This window comes from Hippoglossus hippoglossus, chromosome 6, assembly GCF_009819705.1.
Source record: "Hippoglossus hippoglossus isolate fHipHip1 chromosome 6, fHipHip1.pri, whole genome shotgun sequence".
NCBI classification, from domain to species: Eukaryota; Metazoa; Chordata; class Actinopteri; order Pleuronectiformes; family Pleuronectidae; genus Hippoglossus; species Hippoglossus hippoglossus.
In genome coordinates, this window is record NC_047156.1 from 2,431,613 (window position 1) to 2,445,958 (window position 14,346).

The 14,346-nt window shown below is 43.6% G+C and overlaps 1 protein-coding gene across 6 annotated transcripts in view; it reads left to right on the top strand.

The window, feature by feature from the left end:
- The window catches only part of mical2b (microtubule associated monooxygenase, calponin and LIM domain containing 2b), a 38,505-nt gene that overhangs the window by 17,842 nt on the left and 6,317 nt on the right, over positions 1–14,346 (top strand). For 3 of the 6 annotated variants that reach the window (XM_034589141.1, XM_034589144.1, XM_034589142.1), the window contains exons 9-27: positions 657–914; positions 1,007–1,122; positions 1,654–1,780; positions 2,029–2,119; positions 3,699–3,846; positions 3,945–4,138; positions 5,204–5,298; positions 5,610–5,678; positions 5,866–5,994; positions 6,622–6,810; positions 6,959–7,198; positions 7,289–7,414; positions 7,698–7,991; positions 8,061–8,207; positions 9,059–9,160; positions 9,300–9,392; positions 10,076–10,262; positions 10,477–10,550; positions 10,720–10,801. In XM_034589141.1, coding sequence (XP_034445032.1) covers positions 657–914; positions 1,007–1,122; positions 1,654–1,780; positions 2,029–2,119; positions 3,699–3,846; positions 3,945–4,138; positions 5,204–5,298; positions 5,610–5,678; positions 5,866–5,994; positions 6,622–6,810; positions 6,959–7,198; positions 7,289–7,414; positions 7,698–7,991; positions 8,061–8,207; positions 9,059–9,160; positions 9,300–9,392; positions 10,076–10,262; positions 10,477–10,550; positions 10,720–10,801 — 2,761 coding nt within the window. Of the gene's footprint in view, positions 1–656; positions 915–1,006; positions 1,123–1,653; positions 1,781–2,028; positions 2,120–3,698; positions 3,847–3,944; positions 4,139–5,203; positions 5,299–5,609; positions 5,679–5,865; positions 5,995–6,621; positions 6,811–6,958; positions 7,199–7,288; positions 7,415–7,697; positions 7,992–8,060; positions 8,208–9,058; positions 9,161–9,299; positions 9,393–10,075; positions 10,263–10,476; positions 10,551–10,719; positions 10,802–13,436; positions 13,725–14,346 lie in introns of those variants that run through there. The other 3 variants (XM_034589146.1, XM_034589145.1, XR_004614211.1) reach the window with 3 other exon arrangements.

Below are 14,346 nucleotides of genomic sequence, written 5' to 3' on the forward strand. Positions count from 1 at the left end.
AGACAGAGATGAGTGTTCGTCAGACTGGTGAGCAGCTTATTGTGGCAGTGAGTGATGACTCTCCACAGGGGATGATAATGAAATAGGCTCTAATTAGATGCTCTCACCTTTCTTCTATGTCGCACACACACACACACACACACACACACACACACACACACACACACACACACACACACACACACACACACACACACACACACACACACACACACACACACACACACACACACACACGTCTCCGTCTCATTACATGAGTGATATCTGCCTGCGTCAGCTGTTTGACGGCACCATTACACACGTGTGAGACCTCCTCTCTCATAATAACTCACTGATCCAACAAACTGACTCACATGGTTTTGTCATTATGTTCCTGATGCAGTGAAACACCTCAGCCTGAAGATATATAAATATACTTAATATGAACTAGAATAACACTCAGTGGAGCTCATATCTCCACGAAGGCCCAACAGTCCTCTTACAAAACCACATCAGTATTTCCAGATTCTTATTTGGATCTGGCCCCCCCCCCCCCCCAGAACTTTTCTTATGACCCCCAGGTTGAGAATCACTGATTTCACATAACTACATGATGATAATTGAACAAAAGTAATGGAGATCATAATAATTTCTTTCCCTCCCTCGTCTCTACTCAGGACTACATAGAGACAGAGCGACTGCTGAGCCCCGACAACGTCAACCAGGAGGCGCTGCACTCGTACGCCCGCGAGGCCGCTGACTTCGGCACAAACTACCAGCTGCCGTCCCTCGACTTCGCCATCAACCACTACGGGCAGCCGGATGTGGCCATGTTTGACTTCACCAGCATGTACGCGTCGGAGAACGCCGCTTTGATCAGGGAGAAACACGGACACCAGCTCCTCGTCTCGCTGGTGGGAGACAGTCTGCTCGAGGTAATGACGTGACCGTGGTGGGGGGGGGGGATGTGTGTTGTTCGACGGGAGCTTGTGTGCGTTCACGCTGACCTTGTGTTCTCTGCTCGCAGCCCTTCTGGCCGATGGGCACAGGCTGTGCTCGGGGTTTCCTGGCAGCCTTCGACACGGCGTGGATGGTGAAGGGCTGGGCACAAGGGAGGAGTCCTCTGGAGGTACTGGCTGAGAGGTTTGTGTGTTTTTCTTTCATTGTCTGTAACTCGAAACGAGCACGATGGACACGTCTGTGACTTGCTCTCTGTGGATTAAGTTCTCATGAAAAGAGAAGACTGTCATTCAGTGTGTTGGTGATTTTATTACAAATTTACCGAAACACTAAAACTACCAACAACGAAGATTCATCTTCACTTTGCCTGAAAGAAAACAAGAAGATTGTCGACCTCAGTTTATTTGAGTCTGCTCATGGTTTAGAGTCTTATTTATAAACTTAATCATAATTTCCCATCAGCATGAGACCGTATCTGTGTCGGTATTTCATGTGACATGAATATGAATAGCCTCATTATTACCAGCCAATATGAAGGAACAGTATTTGTAGTCATGAGTTCAGAAATACAGTCTGGACATTTCAATACACTGAAGTTAAAAGTGCTTATTTGTGTTTTGTGCCTTGAGTTTGACTCAGTATTTGAACTTTGAAGCTTCAGTATCTTGAATCTCACCGACTCAGTTACGGTGTATTTGCCCTGTTCTTCCTCAGGGAGAGTATTTACCGCCTGCTGCCTCAGACCACCACAGAGAACATCAGCAAAAACTTTGAACAGTACGCCATTGACCCGGCGACACGCTACCCCAACCTCAACTCCAGCTGCGTGCGCCCGCACCAGGTCAGTTCAACACTTAATAATATACTGATGAGAATAAAGGTTTTTTTTGTTTATCAGTTATTATGTAAAACTGTGTTCTATAAGGAGAAGAAAATAGGTTTCAGTTATGAGCTGTTTCTGCTGCGAGCACTGAATTGTGATTTTCCCTTTTTTATGTGACATAAACTTTCCTGTGTCACGAGGAAATTTCTGTAAACTTGAAACCCTCTCAGGAGCATTTCATGACTTTCTTGTTTTCCTTCTCTTAGGTTCGTCACTTGTACATCGATGGACAAATGGACACGTGCAAGCCGGAAAGAGGAGGCCCGACTCGCCGATCTGTCAACCTGTCCAGAAGAGGTGAGACGCAGACTGAACGTCTCCAGATGACGTCTTTCTCTGGTGACGTCATCTGGACCCAGAGGTCGAGGTTCCACCAATACATGCCTTCGACCAATCAGGAGTCAGTCTAAGCTGTCAAATATGACGTTTCACCTCTTTTTTTTTTATAGCATCAAATAACTTATTTAACCAAACTTATTTAAAAAATATCCCACCTGCTAACATGGAGGAGGCAGGGATTATGACCCATACTGCAGACAGCCACCAGGGGGCGATAGAGATGCTTTGGCTTTATATTTACCATCTTTATTTTCAGTCTATGGTCCTAAAAGGAAACTTGATGATGAATAAGAAGCTTTCTTTACCTTTTTCCACATAGAAGAGGTTTCTGGAAAAAATCTGAAACAGTTTTATTAATTCCCTCTAATATTTTAACTTAGAACATGACAGACATCTGGTCAGTGATGTGTTGCACATGCAGAGTCGGCCTGCAGACGACAGACTGAGTGCATGAATCCTCCTGTGTTTACTACCACACAGTGTTCACACTTCCATAATGAACAAATGACAGAGGCAACAAGTATCTATAGCCACTGTAGTGACAGAGAGGATTGAGGCCAACTGCTCATACAGGACCGTTTTCTACTTTCAAAGCTCCCTGTCACGGTGCAACAGAAACCTGATCCTCCAGTGAGTCACTGGTGAGATTAGATTCACCCACAGGCCCATTAACACTGCATGGAAGAGTTTGTTTGATACCTTTATAATTGTTTTCACTCGTCTTCGGGGACAAAATAATAAAGCGTGGACACATTTTCAACAGATCTGTTGTGAATATTAATATGATCAAGGTCAACAGTCTGGAAAACAACATTTTCAAGACATTTCCGCAATTACTAGAGGGATAATCTAAACCTTATGTTGATAAGAAATGATTTCCCATAATATAATCAATCAATCGGAGCCTGGGTCTGCACGGTAGTAATCAGGATGGAGCTGTGTTTTTATATCATTAAATAACTAGTAAACCAAACTTATCAGAAACATGAACATGAACAAACATCAGGGTGATAAGAACGACCTAAACTTGAGAACAAGTTGTCTGTGTAGTTGAGTCCATTTCCCATTGAAATAAATGTTTGAATTTTGAAATAAAAGCGACTTTTTACTCAGTGAGCGACATTTTGATCAACTCCTGAATATAGTTCACTTTAAAAACTTGACATTGTAAATGGCCGCACCCTCAGATCCTCTCGAGGGGAAACTCAGCGACAGGCTGAGACAACTCGTCTCCTCAGACAATGAAGCTGGATAACTTTACACCCACATGAGGATCAAACATGATGCCACTGACAGACATGCACTGACGTGTTCTGCTCTCCGGCTGATCTACATCACAGGGCCGAGGAGCAAGACTTTGGTTAATCTCAACTTAAATCAGAGTTCATCTGATGTTTGTCCACTCAGGAGAAGCAGAACAAGCTGTAAACACACACAAACAATGGCTGATTACACATAAAATGTTAAATCAACATGAACTAACACGGTCCGTCCCTTGTTGTTGTACCTGAAGTGATGTGCTGTTCCTTTCCTGCAGAGTCTGAAGTGCGTCCTGGCCGCCTGCTGACCTGGTGTCAGAAGCAGACTCAAGGCTACAGAGGCGTCGACGTCACCAACCTCACTTCCTCCTGGAGGAACGGCCTGGCCCTCTGTGCCCTCATACACCACCAGAGGCCTGAGCTCATGTAAGAACACATGCACACAGATAATTCACGATGTTCCAGAGAAACATTATAAATACACAATCTCACCTCCTCTCTCTGTGATTTTCTTTCCATCTCAGTGACTATGAGTCTCTAAACGACGAGGACGTCGCTGGGAACAACCAGTTGGCGTTTGACGTGGCTGAGCGAGAGTTCGGCGTCCAGCCGGTTACCACGGGGAAGGAGATGGCTGCGGAGGCGGAACCAGACAAGCTGCTAATGGTCCTCTACCTCTCCAAGTTCTACGAGGCCTTCAGGAATTCACCGGTGAACGGTCAGTGTCCTGCTACAACATATGATTAGTGAATATACTTGAAGAAGGGTATTGTTTTCATCTCTTTGAGAGTATGTGTGTGTGTGTGTGTGTGTGTTTACAAAATAACTCAACAATGCATGGACAGATGTGGCAGAAATGTGTATTTCCAGATGATGAACTTTTGGAGCTGATAGGGTCAAAGATCAAGATCAACAAAAATCTGATCAGAAAAAACAAAATTTTCGAAGATTTCGCCGCAAATAATAGAGAATTAAAAGCTTCTATCTGTTCTATTCTATCCACAAAGTGATTCCCTGTAATATAACATCCTTTGATAAGTGACGTAATGAAGAAGATCATAAAACAATCACTGTGAACTACAGCCCTTAAAGAACTACTGTAGAATTCAGTGCCACTCTGACTTTATTGTACAAAGTCACTCCAGCGCATGTAAAGTGGATCCAGCGTCACATGAAGACGCACTAACCACTAAAAGTATGTGTAATATTATATGTAACCAAAAACTCATTCGTTCATTCTTCTTCTGAAACAGAAAGGGCAAAACAGTTTTTCACAAATCATCTTTATAAATTAAACATGGTGCTGTCTTGGTTTCTGGAGGTTAAAAGGCAGTTTAAGGTACTAAAGTCTTTACATTCCAGTGAAGCTCGACTTGTCAGTGTTGCATTGAGTGGAGCTGAGGTCCGTGCACAGTTTTATCCACCACGTGAGCTGCAGTTGCACGTTACACAACCGTGGTCAGGTTGGTCGCCGCCGGAGACGTGACTGGTATGTGTGCTATGTCTGTGGAAGCTCGGTGCAGAACTCTGGAGGCCCTCGGCTCCGGTCACACCACCACCACCTCCACCACCACCTCCTCCTCTACAAGAGCTCCAGCCACCTTTCACTTCTGGTGCTGTGATGTGTGTGTCCCGCAGACAGAGAAACTCAGTCTTTTATACACAGTGTTTTATACACAATTACTTTGATTGCTGCTAAGTTGAAAATCTCCAGGGCTTTTCGTCTCCTCTCTCTTTCATGCGAGAACAGAAATGAATGTTTAACCAGGTGTTTGTTTTCCAGGCACCAGAGAAGCCGATGAAAACAGTGAAGGTTATTCATCTAAAACCAACCACAAGCTGCTGAGCCTGCCTGTGCAGAGGAAGAGGATACCCAGGGTAATGTAGAGATCATCTTCTTTCTTCTCTGTTCATCAGCTCTTTACTCTGCACGTAGTTAAAGTCACTGAAGGTTGAACTCACATAAAGACGAAGGCCTTGTTTGTTATCTAATCACGAGCAGTAGCCGTCAGTGGGAACGCTGATTAGAACGACTTTTCATGTGGACGCGTGTGAACAGTGCTGCGTGATTCACGTGATTAGATTCCAGTCCTCTTCCCTTGTCCAAACGTGTAAAAGTCAAGCAGCCGATTGTACGTTTGAACCAGGGAAGACGAGATTTATCTTAACTGTTGTATCTACTGTCCCAGGATGAGAAGACAGCGGAAGATGATTCTATTAACAAGAGACGACGAAAGGGAAACAACTACCTCACGGAGGTAAGACCACCAGGAGACAGATAATATTAAAACACTGTTAAATATCTCTTGTAAAAGTGCTGAACACGAGTCAGTGACACGTTGTTCTGAGGTTAAACTGTTGAATTTCTAATGAATCGTCTCCTCTGCTTCTGTTTGCTCCTCTCACGCCTCTGCGATCCCCTCTGGGTCCCTGCCACGGCATCAGTTGTCCTGTCACAGTGCGCTACCTACTGGCGAGGACGGGGAGCTGCGGGAGAACAAGGTGCGCTCCATGGCCACTCAGCTGCTCGCCAAGTTTGAGGAGAACTCCTCCACAGCAAAGACGCACAGCAAGGTGAGGAGCGGACGTCAGAGGTAAACGTTCAGACTCAGATAAGAGCTGGAGATTGATATTTCCTCTGTTGATCTCAGTTTCGTCTGAGCTCATGTGTGAAACTTTGTTTGGAGAAGAAACGTCGACTCTTTGCTGACCGGAGGTTTTTAAGTTTGATGTAGAACAGATTCAGAAACAAAGATCTTCCTGTAGCACGCGACAATATGACTGTGATGACTGAACACATGAAACAACAACACATGGTAACTTACGGTTTCCTTTGTCTCCCACGACTATTTTTAAACTATTGAAGAAATAAGTACTTTAATTACTTAATTACAGTACTTGAAGTTCCTAAATTTAATTAAAAATGTTATTTTTAGACTTGTTAAGTACCTTATTAGTACTTTTAATACTTCTTAACGATCAATACTTTTGGCATAAATGAAGTTCTTCCTTATCTTTATATAATATAAAAGTATGTTGATATACACATCTGTTATAATGCAGCTGCTCCATCATCTTCTTATTCTTCTTGCAAACTTCTTCGTCTGATTCCTTTTCTTTTACTTTTCTTTGTTTCCTGTTTCCGCTGCAAATAGTTTGCTGTCCTCAAACATGATTGTTTCCTTTCCTTTCCTTCGTCAGTCTGATGAAGACCCTTCTGATCCATCCTCTCCTCCTCCTCTGTCTCCTTCCACCACTCCGCCTCCTCTCTCAGAAGAGGAGGATGATGAGGGAGAAGAGGAGGAGGAGGAGGGAGAGAACCCCCGGTTTGCAAAGCCCAAATACGCCCCTCCTCCTCCTCCTTTGCCCCCCACCCGCCCCAAGTGGCAGGTACGCTTCATTAGTTTGTACATTTTAGAAAACATCTTTACCATGAACCCACATTCTCCTCTTTCCTCCTCCTCCTCCTCCTCCTCCTCCTCTTTCCTCCTCCATCTCCTCCATCTCCTCCTCCTCCTCCATCTCCATCTCCATGCAGCCGTCCATCTACCTTCGCCTGCTGGAGAACTCCCCCAAACCCTCTCCCCCTGTGAGCAGCTACAGTCGCTCTCCCTCCCCCTCGTCCTCTAAGAGTCCTCCCCGCTCACCCAGCCCTAATGTCACCGAGCGTTACTACCCAGAATGCACCTCTCCTGACCTCGCACCCTGGCGTTTGTCTGCCTCCTCTCTGTCGAGCGCTGATCCTGCAGCTGAGTGGTCAGACGAGTCAGTGCAGCAGGTGAACTTCAGTATTTGACACCACAGACGTTGTGTGCAGCTCGTTTTCGATGTTTCCTGTTGTCGCTCTGACCTCCTGCTGTCTCTGCAGAGCAAAGCCCACCAACGGTCCTTTTCTAGGAGGAGCATAAAGGAGCGAGCCGGCCTCCTCTCCTCCATGTTTCCCGCGTCCCAAAAACCTTCTCCTGCTCCTCTTTCTCCTCCTTCTGGGTCCCAGGTTGTGTATTTCACCAGCTACTGGCATGGAACTGTTTTAACGGCTTTACTAAGTGTATGAATTTAGATTTTTAAATCGCTGCCCTATCGTTTCTACTCTGTAGCTCGGAGTCATTCTGAGACACTTGATAAATACACATCCAGATTTCAGTGTCCCTGTTTTGTGCTCTTCACCCACTCGACGTTAAAATAAGCCCTGGATTTAAGTTGAGATCGAGTTAATGTTTCCTCCGTTTCATCTGTTTTTCTCAGTCTTTAATATCCGTCTAATTCCTCTTCTGTAGGTGGAAGTCTCTACCTCCTCCCCTCTTTGTTCTTCACCTCCTCCTCCTCCTCTTCCTCCTTCCTCTGTATCTACGAGCTCCACCGTCTACCCTGTGGTCCACCCTGTCCCTGAGCCCGCCGCCCAGGCTGGTTTCTCCTCTGTCTCCCCTCGCTCTTACTCTTCTGGACACAAAGACAAGACTCGTACAGCCTCCTCCAGTCACTCGTCTTACTCTGACTCTGACACAAAGCTGATATCCTCCCCTAATGCAGACGCCTCCCATTGCAACCACCGAACATCTCCTCGCCTCTCCTTGCCTCGCTGTGACGAGAGCCAGGAGATCTCCCCCCCGCTCTCTGACACCACGTGTGAGAATGGACGTAGCTCCTCGTCTTCACTCCCGGTGTCTTTACCGCAGAGGAAACTCGAGAACTCTCCGGCTGATCGGGAAACTGAGCTGGAAAAACTCCACAAAACGTCTCTGGAGACATTTGATGATGAGAAATTAGCCGAATATGATCACATGAAGGTAACGGTTTCCTTATGCTTCATCATAATATCATCAGACTGGTTAAAGATGATCTAATAACTAGTAATATCCTGCAGGAGAAGTATTATAAAGTATATAGAATTATGCCAGTTTAATTACAATGCATATGTAATTAAATGTCATATAGATACACCAAGCTCACATATGTAAAAACTAAAGAGTGTAAACCAGATCCAAATCATAAATACATTCATAAATAAAAAACAGACACAAAAATCAAATCATAAATTTGTATAACATCAAAATTAAGTAAATGTATTCAGGTAACTTAGTGTGAAGGAAAAATCATAAATTACTGACATATACTTGCATATATCTGATTTTATATATAGTTCCTAATCAATATAAAAAATAATTGAAAAGAAGAATTAAAAAATGACCATCATTATGCTAGAACTGGTAATAATAATGTAAGTGATAAAGTAGAGTGTCACTCAATAGAGCTCATACCTCCACAAAGGCCAAACAGTTCCTTTAAATTAAATCCAGATGCACCATATTTCACACACTCATAGAAACAGGTCCATTAAATATGTCTGATATTTTTCATCAATATTCATAAATTATTCTCTGAGAAATCAATGAGAAAGTTAAAAAACATCTCACACGAATAGAGCATCCAGAGCTGAAAGTTAATATAAAACCAAGTATAGAAAACATGATTTTGTCAGAATGAAAACCTACTTAAAGTAATTCAGATTCATAACACATTTATCATTGTGTCTGTTTATTGTTTTCACATATATATTCAGCCTTATTGTTTCATATATAACTCACAGCTAGGTCCAGAGCTCGTCCCCTGTAGATAAACTGTGTTCTGGTTTGTTCAGTCCAACGGGATCTGTGCTCTGGAGAACGCCAGAGACTTCAGTCCAAAGTCCATCGTTCGCTCTGAGAGTTGTCCGACCGGAGCTGCTAGTTACAGTAAAGAGGTACCGGCTGAAACCTCCGTCACATGAATTCAGAGTGAAACATGAATTTCCTGCTTCCCCCCCCACCTTCTCCTCTTTGTGACTCTACTTCTGTTGTTTCCACTTTCCTCTGTCCTCGCCTGTGTATCTGTGGCGTTAGCGAACAGTGGGGAAGGTTTCATCAGCCATAGATGCTAAAGCTCAGTTACTGGCCATCCTCTATGAGACAGACCACAGGCCCAGTAACACGCCGGTAAGATGCACGAGCGTGTGTTGCTGAAACTAATCCAACCCAGAGTTTGTTGCTTTTTGCCCAAGTTGTCCTGCGGTTATGAAGAAGTGTCGTTAATTAACAGAATAACATACAGTTAATGGAGTTAATTAAAGGGCTCCCGAGGCTGAAGGGGTGAATGGGTTGTGCTTTGTCTTCATGAAGGAGCAGCGAGTGTGTTTGCATGGATGAGAAATGGTTTCACACCACAGAGAAACGAGATGAAGCTTCAGGCTGTGTTTGCGTATGAGAGTTAATTACACATCTTTGCCATTATCGCCGCCGTTAAAGCAACACTATGTGACTTTTACTGATCTGAAACACAACTGAATGCTGGATATTACCCATGATCCTCTGCTTCCTGAACCCAATCCACCAAACTTCATATTTTCAAAGTTTCCTGCTGAATATTGGAGATAAACTCTGGTTTTTAATAACTTCTGAGTCACACAGATTTGAGCTTGTTGCCGTAGTGCAACTTGATAACAGCCCTTTTTGTCTATGTCTAACATTTCTTATGACGTGTGCAGCTGCTTTTAACAGTTTCACCACTTGTCACTAATTTTCTTTTAGTTCTTGCAGGTGTCTCTCGGGAAATGAACCCTGAATTAAAACCTCCACCTGTTATCAAAGTAACCTTGTCGTCCTGCTCTTTCTCACGTTAGTGCGTGGCACGTAAGGACTTCTCTGCCGGGCTCGGCGGCAGCGACGTCTGCCACTTCTGCACCAAGCGCGTGTACGTGATGGAGCGACTGAGCGCTGAGGGCTACTTCTTCCACCGCGAGTGCTTCCGCTGCGACGTCTGCAACTGCACCCTGCGACTGGGGGGACACACCTTCGACTCTCAGGAGGGTGCGTTTGATTTACTGTAACTCTGGATGCTGGGTGGGTCTATAACATATACAGGAGATGTGTTTTTTTTCTGTAGATGAAGATCATAGTTTGATAACATTCAATGAATTATGAACAATTTTATCTTCTTTTAAACACAGGCGATACACAATAACACAGTTTATGGATGATTGTTATTTTAGTGTGATAAATTAGTGTGTTTTTGACTTTGCAGCCAAGTTCTACTGTAAGATGCATTTCGCCCAGCGTCAGTCCAGCTCTCACTCGGGCAGGTTCAAGAGGAGAATGGTAAGAAACACTGCAGTTATACACACGAGCAACAAAACTAAATTAAAGAAGTATAAAATATGTATAAATAAATATATATAAACAATGATAAACAAGTTCATCTTTCAGTTCAGGATTTCATTATTAATTTGATGTATAATAGACGTTTCATGAATGTTTGTTGATGCAGGACGACCAAAACCGTGCCACACCCGTGTCGCTGGACGGTGGAATCTACTCGGCGACGGGCAGCGGCCAGATCCATCCCCCAGGTACCCTGGTTTCCTTGCTTAGGCGAGGCCTGAGCTGGCCGAGGCGTGCTAGCCGGGCCGTGTGTGTGTTGCCTCGACGGCTGTTGGAAAGTGTGTGCGAGTCTGTCTCGGCTGTGGGGTCCCACGTCAGGAGCTACTCACACGACTATGTGTTCCTGTACGAGCTGCTGAGCCTGGGCTGTCCTCTGCTCTGCATGATGCACGAGGTGCTGGGGCAGATCTCCCAGGAGCCTCAGCTGCCGCCGCTGGCCCCACAGCGGCTCATTTAGGGGGCGGGACTAACAGAGGGCTCGTCTGGGCCACTTTAACCTGAAAGGAGCAGATTTGAGTTCGTTCTCTTGAGTTTCCCAAAACCAGCGAATCAACTTATAAATAGTATTAGTTTTGACACCAAATAATGTACTTGCTACATTCCTAGTATTTATGGTCATTTTTATTTCTGTGTTATATCATCATCAGTATTATCTAAAGCAATTTGAATAGTTGCATCACAAGATTAACTTCCACAGCTTAAATTCTGTGCCTGGAGTTAAGTTTTCCTTCAGTTACACAGCAACAAAAAGCCATTTTAAACTCACTGCTATATTATATTGTGTATTTAAGTAAAGTTAAACAGTATTGGGTATTTAAGTTAAGGTAAATGTTACATGCTAAGTGAAGGTCAGGGGCGATGCATGAATAATACGCTGCAGGACGTCAGACCCTCTTGGTAATGAGCACAGTTTGTTGCACTCCACCGACTCACATGGGCTCGTTCCAGGCTGCTGACACGTCACCTACAGATGTTAACAGCTGCCTTTCCATCCCATAACTGACATCAGATGATATTCAACAGTTAATTCAGATCCTGATGTTCGGTCAGTGGAAGGTTCAGTTTCACCCAGAGACTGTAGATAAAGATGACACGTCTCCACTTCAGGGGTGCAGCCATCTTGTGGTTTTGATGTCATTTGGAGTCTGCACAGTAGTGACTCTATGATCCACTGCTCTAGTCTGAGCATCCAATCAGACGCTTCCTGTTACATCTGTTACCATAGTAACCTGGAACACGCCCACTGACTCTAACCTCAGAAACCTTCATGAACTAAACCGATGTGGGAATAATCCTCACCTGAACTCAACACCACAGAGACGTGCAGCGGAGATACCAAAACAGTAGTTTTTACTATTCTTATTATTTCAGGAACAAATTTTTAAATATTTTAAATATTTTAACTTTAAAAATGATTACAAAGTAAATATTATATTTCTCCTTTTTACTTTGATATATCAGTTTGTCACAGGAGGACCCACGTTTACTTTTTGCAACAGAAAAGTACTTTTATTTGCAGTGGGTTGGAAAATCAATTAATTTTGTGCCTTTTTATAATAAAAGTATTTTTAGTCTTGATGAGAATCTATACAAACCAAACACGGAGCCTTATCTTAAATCGTTCCAGGCTTTTTCTCCTCGTATCTTAAAAGACCAAAACACTAAAGACTGAATATTGTCTTGACTCGGTGAAGATTTTTCACTTTGATGTTGTTTTTTTTATTCAAAGTTCTTCCTTTTATTTTGTTGTTTCCTGTGTTGTAAATGATTCCTGATCGGTTTCATTGTGTTGTTGTGGGGACACATTCTGAAGATGCACTGACGTGTCCTATTGAATGAACTTCAGTTATTGGTCCTGGTATTTTCATCACTCTTTTTATTCCTCCGCTCCTCCCACATTTCATCCATTTGCTTCTTTCCCGAAATTCATTTTCCTCCTTCTTTTTTTTTTTTGTTCACTTCATTTTGTTCAGTCTGTTTTAAGTTTCCAATGCTGCACCCTCTGATTGGCTGTTTCCTGCCAGCGGGGAAGGTGATGATTGGCCGGCTATCAGTCATAAGACCTTGTTGTGTTGCTTTTGCATTGGCTGCCTTTGTAGCTCCGCCCCCTTCCGCTTCTTCCTAACCCAGAATAACCAATCACAAACCAGCATGAATCCCGAGTGTTGCATGCGATAAATACTAAAGGTTTCCATGTAGCATGATGACACGTTAAATAGAGTTAGAATTTAAATATTACAGTAAACAAGTCGCGTTAGATTCAACCCGAAGCTTTTTTTCCACTCATGGTTCTCACGTTTCCTAAAAATAAACAGATTTAACCAGAACTGATCGATCATTTTGATTGTTTTTAACAAATTCTATGAAAAGACCAACACTAAAAACTCACTGAACTGTTCCTCAACTATTTTCCGGCCGCTCCTACTGACGATATAAATCTTTAGCCACGTCAACAGTTAATAAACAAGCTCCTCTCTGACCATGTGAGGGACATTCTTAGCATGTTCTGTGTTCCGTGTTCGATTCATGGTTAGCATTTGGTCTTTTCACGGTATTTGTTGACATTAAGTGGCACAAAGTAAATCATCGTTTGCAGAATCTCTGAATCAGACTTGGTTACACACAGATAAAAGTCCCGTCGTCGAGTTAACTCCACTAACACGTGCTGTGCTTCCTCCGTCAACCTCCCTAACTCCAAACACCTGCACCCCCTGAATGCCCCCTGTCGTCCCCATCGGCAGCCTCTCCGCTCTTCTCAGGCCTGTAGACAGTAACGTGTTTGTCCACGTGTCTGTGGTGTGTCTGTGGTTCCGTCTGTTTCAGAAGGAAGCCCCCCCACACCAGAACCCCTCTCCAGATCTCTCTCTTGTTCCTCCTAGACTTTGCTCGGGAGGTCCGCAGCCCCCATAGCCACTTTTTGCACACTGCCAGATACATGGTGTTGGCTGTATTGTGTATGTTCTGTAGTTGTGTTCATCGTAAGTCTCGTCACAGGCTAACAGCTGTTAGCTGTTTGTTTTCTATCTGGAAAATTACTGTAAAATTGCTTAATTTATGATATTTATAAGCTGTAAATATATTGAGAAAATAAATCGATTTTGATTTCATAAATAATTTGCTTCGTCCTTTGTTGCAGATTAACTGAATTGCGATATTTTACTGATTCCGAGAACCCGAACCGATTGATTGAAGTTAATCATGTCATTTATTTGTTAAGCGTCACAGAATTTCATGATCTTCTAACAAAACCATTAACAACTTCATCAATAAAAAGCCCAAATCCTTTCACCACCTCCGCTGCGTTGATCTAACGTCACTCGAACGCGTCATCGTCCCAATCACAGCTTCCGTTAACTCAACAAATAACATCAGTGCTTTGTAACATCTGACGAGAAGCTGAACAGAAGCTGCAGCGGATCTGAAGTTAAAGCGCAGCGCGGTTGTTCAGCTTCGTCAAACGGCTTCTTAGAAAACAATATAATATGTGGCTGCAAAAGGAAGAAGAAGAACAACAACAGACTCAATGCAAAAAGCTTATAGTCAAACTTTGTTCAGCTAAATCGATATTTAACGCAACTGAGGTCGTCAGTCGCCCTGAACAGAACTGAAGTGAACGTCACCTCCTCCTGTCGGCTTCTTCACGGGCTGCTGGGTCTTCTCTGTCCTTTCCTCTGGTGACGTCTTATGGGTGCGAGGTTTTTAAAGGAGACATATTCTGCTTGATAATTCGTGT